Source organism: Xiphophorus couchianus, chromosome 2 (genome assembly GCF_001444195.1).
Source record: "Xiphophorus couchianus chromosome 2, X_couchianus-1.0, whole genome shotgun sequence".
NCBI lineage: Eukaryota > Metazoa > Chordata > Actinopteri > Cyprinodontiformes > Poeciliidae > Xiphophorus > Xiphophorus couchianus.
In genome coordinates, this window is record NC_040229.1 from 6640206 (window position 1) to 6652610 (window position 12405).

The 12405-nt window shown below is 36.0% G+C and overlaps 2 protein-coding genes across 2 annotated transcripts in view; both read right to left on the reverse strand.

Annotated features, from left to right (window-relative positions):
• The window catches only part of nrn1la (neuritin 1-like a), a 53556-nt gene extending 45460 nt beyond the window's left edge, over positions 1 to 8096 (reverse strand). The window contains exon 1 of the mRNA XM_028026887.1: positions 7727 to 8096. Coding sequence (XP_027882688.1) covers positions 7727 to 7784 — 58 coding nt within the window. The 5' untranslated portion in view covers positions 7785 to 8096. The remainder of the gene's footprint in view (positions 1 to 7726) is intronic.
• A 1184-nt stretch (positions 8097 to 9280) lies between these two features.
• edc4 (enhancer of mRNA decapping 4) overlaps positions 9281 to 12405 on the reverse strand; it is a 31329-nt gene continuing 28204 nt past the window's right edge. The window contains exon 30 of the mRNA XM_028035226.1: positions 9281 to 10536. Within this exon, the coding sequence (XP_027891027.1) occupies positions 10353 to 10536 (184 nt within the window). The 3' untranslated portion in view covers positions 9281 to 10352. The remainder of the gene's footprint in view (positions 10537 to 12405) is intronic.

Sequence of the window (12405 nt, forward strand, 5' to 3'; positions counted from 1 at the left end):
GAAGTACTAACCCCAACTACCACCTGTGACTAGATGAGACTTCCTCTAAAATGGTTTACAACATTTTTTTTTTTTTTTCTCCAAAGAGTTTTTGCAGCGCTAGTGGCTCGTATTTTTTCCACAGTAGGCAGACAGGAAGGAGGGTGAAGAAGACATGCGGTAAAGGTCGTCGGGACCGGGAGTCGAACCCGCAACGTCCGCGTCGAGGACTAAGGCCTCCAAACATGGGGCGTGCTAACCCCCTGCGCCACCACAGCACGCCCCGGTTTACAACATTTAATAGTCCAAACACCAAACAAGCACAGTGGAAACCATAAAAAAACAACAACAGTTGAAATAAACCATAAAATCCCCAAAGCTGAACGTGAAACCTCAGATAGTAGGTTGTGCTCCAGGGGTTTGGTTGGTTTGGTTGGTTTGACACAGTGCAGTTAGAAAATGAACCGGAGCAGCTCAAAAGCAGATAGATAGTTTCTGGTTCCTTGTAGGTGAACTTAAGTCAATAAAATCTTCTCTGCAGTGATGGAAACATGCCAGAGTGAATCCCGCTGACCTTGAACAGGCGTTGTTTGACTTTTTTCTTAATCTGACTCTCTGTGTACTTTGCCTTGTGGTTCTACTGATCTGGTCAGCAGGTCACCGTGTGATTCACCAGCTGCTGTTTCAGCTCTGCTTTCTTCCTTCCAGTTTGAATTCTTGCTTTAAATGTTTCAGCTTCCTTGAACTTTGAGCACTGCAGGACCTTTTGTTTACTCCTTCATTCGATGCCTCTGGACTGCATGAGGCTAAAGTACCGGTTCGCTTTAATTATCATGTTGGGTAGTGAAGTTAGTGAGCAGAAATGGGTCTAATGAGCAGAATAAATGAACAGGAAGTGAGAGAAAATGGCTGACAGACTTCACAGGTAACCAGGGAAACAACGACAGAAACCAACAGAGTACAAACCAAAACCAGATTCAAGCAAAAGCTGGCAAAGAAATTCACAAACAGGAGAGACATGAACAAAATACGGAAACAATTCAAAACAAAGCCAGAACTGAGATTCTCAAAACAAATACAAATAAAACATTAGGAAGGTAAAGAATGAATTTAATGAGGCGAGGAGGAAGCGAGGAGGGGAACCGGTTGTGCTCCAGGGGTTTGGTTGGTTTGACACAGTGCAGTTAGAAAATGAACCGGAGCAGCTCAAAATGTAACAAATGTTAAACTTTTCATCCCCAATCCAACCAAGTCTACCAGACTAACAGTGGTGGAAACATCTGATGAATGTAGCCAGAGGAAGCTAAGAAGAAATGAACCACATGTCGCATGTTTCACGTTAATGATGTAAAATGCAACACGACCGTTCTGACACCAGACACTCCCAAAATTATGGGATATGGATCCGATTTCATATGACAAAAGGAAGTGGCAGAAATCAGAATTTTGGGGGGGAGAAAAGATCAGAATTGGGCCGTTCAGACTGCAGTGGAAAAGTCAGATGTAGGTTGCATTTGAACGTAGCTATAGAGACACACAGAGCAAACAAACATGTACAAACACTTCTCTGCAACCTTCTTACAGTCTGATGAACCCATATCAGCTGATACCTGGACAGCAGTCAGCTGCAAGACACAAATATTAGCTTGTGTACAGTTTTTTGCTTTCTATGTGTGTGTGTGTGTGTGTGTTTCACCACTTATCATTTAAAGGGTGATGGGGGTTTTAGAGGTAGATGAGAGGCACACTTAAAGAGAGACGGGGGAGGAGATGAAAGGAAGGATGAAGATGTGACATAACAGGCTGAAGGATGAAGGCGAAGAGGAAGCAGGTAGGATGCATCATGCACTTCTTCCTGCAATTATCCAAACATCTAATGAGCCCAGAGCAACAACATGCATGCAAATCTGCAGCTACATGTCAGAAGAAACTGTTAAAGTTCACAGGAAGGAAATAAAATAATCAAAACGTGATTATTGGTGTATTTTGATTGGATTCTTGCATACAAAACGTCTTCAGCATTGCAGGTAAAATAGAACTATTCAACAAAGACTCTTCAGCCTTTAAAAGGCTGGAGAAGCTGTCTAGACTGATTGGAGGGAACATAAAGGATACAATATTTTTAATAACTGCATATAGTTCTGCTCATTTTGTTCAACCTTGGAAGGAACAAGCTGCTGCTGAAAACACATCAACTTCTGTCTGGAGACTGAATGTCTCCAGACAGAAGAAAACTGAGACAAATAAAGAACCAAAACTTTTTAAAACATTAATTTCTACTGAAACTGGGTCAGAAACTACATTTGCAATGCAGCTTTTCTGTCCTTTTTATGAAGAACTTGATGGCCTGGAAGATATTTTACTGTCCTTCAACAGAGTCATGCTAACCGCTAAGCTAACATTTACTCATAGAAGCACACTTAAAAACAATTAAACTGAAGTGAATTGAGTTTTAAAGAATATTTTTACATCACCATTATGTTATCGCCAACTCTAAAGGCAATATTTTTTATGTTATGTGTGCTAAGTGTCATGCTAACTAAGCTGGTAGCTAATCTGACGTGTCAATTTTTACTGTGCCAAGTTTTATAACAGTTAAATTTAATATTTTATTAAATATTTTAGTCGCTCTTGCATAAGGCAGCTGTTTATATGGTTTCTTTCTTAACTAAACAACTTTTGAGTCACTATGCTAACTGCTAGCACTGCAGCAGCTAAAATGAGTTGTTCTCTTTAACCAAAACTTTTTATTAGTTCTTTATATAATCTGGTTTATTCAGATTGTTTATGAAATAAAGTGTTAGTTGTATGTTTTAAGTCATTATTATGTCGCAGAGTTCAGTTCAGATTGTGACTTTGATTTTAATTTCTCACAACATACAGACATAACTATAATAATAATAATAATAATAATAATAATAATAATAATAATAATAACAATAATAATAATAATAATATATATGTAAATCACACATGAATAAGTTTGTTCACGCAATAAAAAAACATGCTGTATCATCATCCTCCAACCACTTCCTGTTGTCTTCTTTGTGGTTTTCGCCAGTAGTAACATCAGACTGATGATCACATGACTCAAAATGTGAAGAAAAGCTTTTCCATTGCAATTTGTTTCCATTGCAATAATGCTATATGGTCGGTATAAACACAATGATGAACTTTTTAATTACAGTCCTAATAATACGAGAATAAAGTTATATTTCCAAAATAAAATCATAATTTTATGAGAACTTCTACATAAAGCTGGATTAAAAAGAAAAATATTGAGAATCTTGTTAAGTTATACTTGGTTTCAATTTTTTGGAAAAAAAAAAGTAAATATTTTAACACATCAACACAATTATCATTAGTTTGAGACAGATCTTGATCATTATTAAACATAAAATAATTTTTTTCTCTTAATCTTATGAAATTCTTCTGATAATAATAATAATAACAGAAAATAATTTTGGAGCATAATAAGTGTAGATTTAGACTTGAACAGTATTTATTTCCTGAATTAACCAGTTTTAGTAAATTCATGATGAAAAGGGACAGAAAGAGGACAGAGATGAGCGAGAAGGAGCAAAAACAAAATGATGAAAGGAGCAGAGATGAGAGAAAGTTTGGATTTGTAGGATGAAAGTGTCTGGAGAAATACAGGAAAAGGAAGAAGGCAGGCGGTTTTTCCAGTGACTTTTAAATTGGTTTTAATGAGGATAATTTTTTTACTCCTGTGAATTAAATCAAAACATGTCAGAGCTGTAAAATATCTCCATATAGATATACATGTATAACTTTTCTAAAGCCAATAACTGTGTTTAATTTAATTTCTTTCTTTAAATTCAGTAAAACTGCATCAATTTCAATCAGTTTTGCTCTAAAAATCAGACACTGTGACTGAGTGTCTCCTGATAAACAGAAAGCAGCAGCAGCGCTTCCTGGTCAGGTGGGTTTTGGAGATCCTACAGAGCAGCAGAGGGACAGATGTGATTCATTTATCATTTATTTCCATCAGTGGGAAGTTTTTTCACTTCCATCGTTTTATCCCGTGGGAAACTGATCCATGTCTGCAGCAGAATGTCAACCACTAAATTATAGATGCTAAAACTGTTGAACTCTTATACATTTTATTCTGATAAATAAATAATCAAACATGATGCCATGTTTATGCAAATTGCGTTTTTTTAACCTAATGTGTCCAGTAATTGTTGCTCACAGTTAAAGAGGCTCAGGAGGGAAACATTATTCTCTTAAGAGAAAGTTTGGGAGAAAAATCACTGATCAAAGTTCAGTTGAATTGTTTTACAGAAATTTACTAGAAAAGTCTTAGACAGTATTGGGGCTGCTGTAGGTAGAAAAAGTAAGTAAAAAAATTACAAAAAGTTGTAAATTTCTACCAAAATTTCAGAAATTTTCTTTTTTTTTGGAAAATTTGAAAAGTTAAAAATTTGCTAGAAAAACTCAAAAACCTTTGTGACTAATCTCAGAAATTCTCTGAAAATTCTAGAAAAACATGCAATTTCTGAGTTTGAAAAGTCAAAAACTTTTGACTCTTGAAAATTAAAATAATTTTTCTTGAAAATTTCTGAGATAATCTCAAAATTTCTGTTTTGTTTCTAGCAAATTTTTGACTCAAACTGAGAAACTTCCACATTTTTTCTAGAAAATTTCTAAGATTCATTTAAAATTTATAATTTTTTTCTGGCAAATTTTCATCTTTTAAAACTCAGAAATTTCCACATTTTTTTACTAGAAAATTTGTGAAATGAATCTCAAAATTTGTTGGGTTTCTTCCAGCAAATTTCCTTGTTGATCTCCATAAAATTTGTGGGTTTTTAATTTCAACATTCCCATATATTTTGGCAGAAATATACTCGCTTTTCCCCCTGATCTACAATAGCTGTCATCGTAGAAGTCTGATAATCGTTAATTATTTATGTTTCTATAACTGATTACTGAAATGGAAAAACCTAAATCATTTATAGTACTGACAATAGTTGTTAAACAAATTGCTCTATACCGAACATGACTTGAAAGAAATTTGACTTAGTAATTGAACGCCTTGAAATTGGGTCTCTGTCTCTTTAAAAACTCCTGGTCTTTCTGAAACTCCGCCTTCAGGAAGTTGCCACAACATGTTTATTACTAACAAGAGGGAAAACATCCAAATCTACATGTCAATGTGTGAAAAAATAGCAGCACCCTGTAAAAGTAAAAGGTAAAGGTAGTTTGTTACACCTGAGTTCACCATCAAAAGGAAGATTTAATGAAGACGTTAAATCGATTTCACCACGCCTCACTGGAAAACTGTGTAAACATATATGTAACATGTTCTAGATATGAAAAACATGAATTCATAAATAATTTTTAAATATGTCACATAAACGCTGAGATTCAGTCATCACCTCAAATTCTGCAGAACAGACAGACACCAACCTAAACCCAGCAAACCCTTCAAATTACAGCTGCAGCCTGGAGAAAATACTCGCACACAACGGACTGTTCATTCCAGAGAGAAAGGAAATCAGAGAAATGGGATTCCAACCAGGACCAAGATTTAAGCAGCAAAAAAGAAAAACAAAAAAAAAACACACTAACATCATTTTGTCCCAAAATCTGCAAATGCTGAAAACGGCGTATTTAAACAGGAGCAAATTTCCACCAAAAAACTCTGAAATTTTGAGATTATTCTCAGAAATCTTCAAGAAAAAACAAGTAAATTTTAAAAATTGGCTAGAAAAAATAAGGAACTTTTTAGATTAATCTCAGAAATTTGATTTTTTTTTTTTTTGTTGTTTTTTCAACTTGGAAATTTCTGAGTTTCAAAATTAAAACATTTTAGACTGAAACTTTTCTGAATTTCAAAGGTAAACAATTTTCTAGAAATGTTGAGATTAAGCTCAGAAATTTTTGAGGAAATAAATTTGGGAATTTCAAAAGTAAAATAATTTCTTAGTTTCAACTTTTGAAACTTAAAAATTTCCAGTTTTTCTAGAAAATTTATTAAATTAATCTAAAATTTTCTGAGTTTTTTCTAGCAAATTTGCAATATTTGAAACTCAGAAATTTACTTGTTTTTCCTCGAAAATTTCAGATTTTTTGGTGAAGATTAACTTATTTTTTTCTACCTACAATGGCTCTACTACACCGTCTTACAAACCAATTTATCCATCCAGTCCAACAACAACAATGCATTCAACATAAATCAGTCAAACAGTCGTAAAATCTTAATCAAGAGCCTGGTAGTTTCTGTATGAATGTTTAAAAGAGACGTCATTTAATTTCAGCGTTTGTAAGAAAAGCAAAACCGTTCAGGTGCATCAGACTGAATCCTTCCACTCTGCTTCCCTCACAAACACACAAAACAAGGAAATCTGGCGTTTTGTTCAATGTTTTCACAAGATCTGGCAACCTTTCGGTTATTGATGAGGGGATTTATGTTTGGGACGAAAGAGGCGATCAGTAGATGAATCTTAAAGCAGCCGAAGCTTTCTGGAAGAGGAGGAACGACGAGTTTCATGATAGTCAGCAACAACAACAGAAATTTCACAGCAGTTATTTTCAGAGTGAACTTCGTTTTGTCACCATTTATCTGTTAAATGCCATCATTTACTGCATGTATTTAGCCAGTTTTCAGCATCATAAAGAGATGTACGGAAGTCCGAAAGTGCCGCTTTGCTTTTTTTTAGGTATCAGTAAATTAATCCTTTAATAATTCCAGAAATATATTATAATATTATAAAAACTGGAAGCAAATAAAGTGATGATTTATATAAATATTTAATTATTTATCTTTCAATAAAACGTATTCTTGAAATATATGTCAGTATTGTTTCCTAATCTAATTGTTATTCAAGTCAGTGGGAGGAGGTAAAAGTCCTATGTGTTAGCCAATCAGGTATCAGGCTCTATTTAACGAGTCATGTTGGCAGATGACATTATTTTATGTTCTTCAAGATCAAAACAATAACAAAAATACTTAGTGAATATAATTAACTTCCCATTATTTAATGAATGTGTTCTCCCTATTTGTTTTATACTGATGTAAAGATTGTAGTAACTGATTTACTAAGTGATTAATTTGCCATTTTAGGTGGCAGGTTCATAAAAAACTGCAAGAAATAATAGATTATTATGTTGTTTTTTTAAAATACATATATCAGTATTGTTTTCTAATCTTATCTGTCATCCAAGTGACTAAGAGGCTAAAGGTCCTGTGGGTTATTCAATTAGGCATCGGGGTCTAATTAACAAGCCATATCTGCAGCTAACATTATTTTATGATCTTCAAGAACAGCAGCAAAAAATATGTAGCAAAAATAACTGATAAATGTATTCTATATCTTTTAATTCTGATGTAATAATTAATTCCCTCAACAATGAAATTTTGGCATTTTCGGTATTCCGTATATTTGCGCAGCGTGAGGAACATTGTGAGCAGACATAAAAGAACAGTCTAAACTTAAGTTACTTTTGGGTAAATATTATTTTTTTTATAGCCTCTTCTGAATTAAATGGAACATTAATGACTTAAATAAACTTTTAAAACGCGAGTAAAATTATTAATTTGTCATTTAGGTTTGCAGATTTATAAACGAAGCTTCATCATCCTCCTCTTCCTCCTCCAGCTGCTGCACCAACAACCGTGAAGCGCCTGCAGCTTTTTAACGCGGATCGCTGCGCAGCGATGAAGCTCCCAGATCAGATCAGCCCCGCTGCGGAACCGAACCGGAACCGGTTTGGTACTCACTGAGAAGCAGAGCAACAGGCAAGAAGATGAGGCAGGCGGAGTTCAGCAGAGACGCCATGCCGAGCCGAAAGTTCGTCCTCCGGACCCACAAGTTTCAGCTTCGGTCCTGAACTCCAGAGTGAGTCTGTTCTTCAGGAGGAAGAGGAGGAGGAGGAGGAAGAACGACGGCTGGTTACACTGAGTTCTCCTCCTGCAGCTGCAGCGCTTTCTCCGCTCTGAGAGCCTCCGCTGCTGCTCATCCGCTGAAAGGAGGAGGAAGAGCAGGAGGAGGAGGAGGAAGGTCTACAGCAGAGTCCCTGATGAGCTCAGATGCTCTGCATTAACAAACTGACTCACGTTCTCCTGGATTTCTGCCGGTTGTTCTTCGCACTTTCGCTTTTTTCCCCTCCATACCTTTCAGTCTGCGATACAATGGAGAATTATTAGATACAAAAACCGAGTAAATTTGAGCCAAAAACCCAAAAATTTTCTGGAGAGGAAAAAAAGAGGAAAAAGTTGAAAATTGGCTAGAAAAAAATTAATTTCAGACATTTTACAATAAAAAAAGGTTGAAAATGTGCAAGTTTGCTAGAAAATAAATTAAATTTGGGGATTCATCTCAGAAATCTTTGAGGAAAAAACTGAATTTCATGTTTTAAAAGTTGCACATTTACTACAGAAAACTGAGAAATTTTGCGATTAATCAAAAATTTTCTGGAAAAACAGAAAATTTCTCAGTCTGGAAAGCTGAAATTTGATAGGAAGAAAATATTTCAAATATTCTGGATTTTTTTTTGTTTTTACATTTTTCATGACTAAAAATGTTCAGATTTTGTAGATTGCAATTAAATTTTAAAATGGGATACAATTAATCCAAGAAATAATTTCTGCGGACATTTCTGAGTTTGAAACGTCCAAATTTGCGAGCAAAACTCTCAGAAAGTTTGATATCTCAAAAGGTTTCTGGAAAGAAACAGGAATATTTCTGAGTGTGAAACGTTCAAGCTAAAAACTAAATATTTAAGATAAATTTTTATCTTCAGAACCAAATATTTAGCATACTATTTAGTTTGACACTAAATATTTAGTTTAATAAATAACTATTTATTTAGCTAAATAAATAGTTAAAAGTTAACTAAATATTTTTAACAAAAAAATATTTAAGCTAAATATTTATCTTCAACCAAAAATATTTAGTCCAAGTAGTTAACACAAGTCAACTAAGTATCTAGCCTAAATATTTAGTTAATTAAATATTTAGCTAACTAAATATTTTATTAGCAAAAACAAAACTTTTAAACTAATTTAGCTTATATATATATATATATATATATATATATACTGTATGTATATGTTGCTCTTTAAATACTCAGAACCTGTCATATTTAATGAATGAATGAAAAATTAACCTTAATCTTTTTTCATTCTTTTCCTTTCCAAATTACTGCTGTTCATTTTTTACAGTGCAGCTCCAAAATCAGAATCTCATAGAAAAGTTTAAAAACTGCAACAACAACAAAAAAATCTAAATAAAACTAAAATCTTGCAGGTTTATAAAAAAACACAAAAAACCAATTTTTTTTTCTCTTTTATTCCAAAACGTTTGAGGGTAAAACAAACTATAAACAGAGCCATCCAAACCGGAGGAAACAAACACAACGGAGAGAAAGAGGAAGAAAAATGTCGCTAGTAGTCGAAAACAGAAGAACAGAATCGCCGCTTCCCTGGTTCTCAACCAAAATGTTTGTCAACAGAAGGTCCAGGTTCTCCTCTGCGGTTCGACCTTAGCCGCCATCAGGAACGGATGAAACGCGGTAAGGCACTTTCCAGACGGGTCCCACGGATCCCAAACACCCCAGATGATTTTGTTTTATTTTACAATCCAAATCTACCCTGTGAGTCTAACAGCTCCTATATTTAACAGAAATCTCGGTTCATTCTGCAAAACAAACAAAAAGAAGAAACAGGATTTCTTTTCTGTGGCAAACAAAGGGTCCAAGTGAGTGCTGCCCCCTATAGCCTAAGAGGAGTAACTGCACATTCAGTTCACAAACATCCTGATGATTTATCAGTAATAATCCCGTTTAAGGTTTTTTATTAATATTATTAAGCTACTCTGGGATTTAAAGCAAGTATACATGGCTTACAAATACTAAATGCTCTTTATATAAAAAAACGAGTGGTGGACGGCGATGGATTCCTGGACTGCTCCTGATTTTAAACGAATAACCTTATTAAATCCTGAAAAAGAAAAAGGAATCATCTCCATGAACATGAGCGGATTCTCGAGTTGGGGGCGTGAATGTCACCTCCAGCCAATTAGGAAATAACAGGATGCCTCCGGAACCCGGCGTGCCTGCGGTCGCCCTGATGGGCTGCAGGAATCGCTGAATTCCCCGTCGCAGAAACAACAAAAAAAGGTCAGCTTCTTGCTCTTGAGGCGACATTTCCAGGCCAGACGTCTTCGCGCTCGAAGGCGACCGGAATGTCAAACCTGTCCTGATTATCGGAGTCCAGCGGAGGGAGGAACTGAAAATCTTCTCTCTTTTTTTTTGTATTTAGTTGTTTTTTTTAGCATAAAGATCAGGAGGCGGACGTTCCCTGAAGCTTCAGCACTAAAACATTCGTTTGGAGGTCGCCTGCAGGCCTAGTGGTTGACGACTCCATTCAGCATCAGGAGCAGGCCGCGCGCCCGCTTGCTGAGCGGGCTGTGAGGGTCCTGCTGCAGGAAGGCCAGCAGTTTGGATCGGACCTGGGCCAGAACCGACGACATGTGGTCTCTGGTCAGCGGCTCGCTGTGGTCCAGATTCATCACTGCGTCCTCCAGGTAGCTGGGAGAGGAGGATCAAAGGATAAAAACCAACATTTCAACTTTTATAGTCAGAATTTAAACTTTTAAAATCATAGTTTCAACTTACAAATACATAATTTTGATTTTTGAAGTCAAAATTGTGAGAATATAATTTTGACTTTCAAAATCATAATTTTGAGAATAAAAGTAGTAATTTAAATTTTTTAAGTCAATTTTGAGAATAAAAATAATTTCAACATTCAAATCCATAATTTAGACTTTTAGTCATAATCTCAACTTTCAAAGTCATCATTTCAATAATAAATCCTTATTACAAATTTGAAGGTCATCATTTTGATTTCTGAAGTCCTAATTAGGAGATAATTATACTACAGGTCTCATAATTGTGACTTTAAAACTCGAAATTATGAGTTTTGATATTTGTTTTGACTTGATGAGGAAAAAAACACCAACTTACTGTTGGTGTTTTTTTCTTTTCTTTCATACTACAAATGTACGTCCATAATATTTACATATACATAAAATAATATTTGTTTTATTCCTGGTTGAATGAAGCCAGTTCTGAGTCAACCGTCTCACTTTATGTTTATCCCAGTTCATCCTATCTTCTCATCCTCCGTCGCTCAACATTTAACTCCTTAATTAATCGTTTCGGGTCGGACATCTGGTGGGACGGTGTCGGGTTTCCGCTGCAGACCCATTAAACGACGTGTTGTGAAACGGGCCTGTAATGCCGCGGCGGCGCAGACACTGAGCTGTTAATAACTCATCTGCTGCGTTTGTGCCGCACCTTTAAAAACACACACAGCAGCGGCTTAAATTGCCGCTCCGCATCGTCCTGCGCGTTACGACCCCGCTGAGATCACCGTTTCTGAGGATAACGACGCTCTCACGCCGTTTACGAGCTGCTTCCAATCAGGAGACGCCTTCATCCGCACAGGTTGTGATTTACAGTCATACACTGATCGCCTGCTTTCTGTCTCTGCAGCGCAAGAAAAGGCTTCAAAAAATAAGCCAAAGTTAAGAATAAAAAGAAGCTGCCTTGAAAAGTGTGGGTGCAGGAAGCTCTTTTCTTTTCTTTTATAGGACACAATAAAGCAGAGGAGAACAAGGACGGAGCGGAGCAGCAGAGAGCAGCTAAAACCCGGAGCTAGCTCCCCGGACAGCCGTGCAGCAGACGGAGCGGCGTGATGGGGTCAGCACTTTACCGCCGCTCCGCCCACAGGGGGCGCCGCGTAATGGCCTAACTGTGGAGATCAAATGTGAGAAAATAATTTAGTCCGAAGGCTGAGGGGCGTTTTATCGCTGAGTGGGAGAGGAAGGGGCGGGACGAGTTTTTAGAAGTTATAATTAAGATGTTTCTGCAGGTTGAGCTGCAGCAGTTCAGATTAGAGACCAGCAGGAGGATAAGAGGAGAAAATTAAAACATTAATGTGAAGAGAAAATATTCAAGAATAAAAAGAAAAACACTTTATACCAGAGAGTACTGAGGTCCCACCAGGAAATATAAATGGATGACAACAAAGTCATAATATTTTGAAAATAAACTCAGACCAGAATAAAGTCATAAAATTACAAGAATAAAATCTGAATGGGAATAAAGTCATAATACCAGAATAAAGTTGTAATAATCTGAGAATAAATTTGTAATAGAGTCGCAAAAAGATTTGTAATTATACAGTTATACATCTTTGAAAAGTAGAGGTGGAGCCTCCTGCACAAACAACAAGAATGCAGAAAGTGATTTCTGGATGGTAAGTCAAAAACAAAACTCTTGTCTTTTCCAGCAGCCATTGTACAGTGCATACAGCGGTAAAACCAGCTGACCAAACATGCTGGAACTCAGTTTGGGTTGCTAAGAAACGTTCAGAATTCTGTTGGGGTTGCT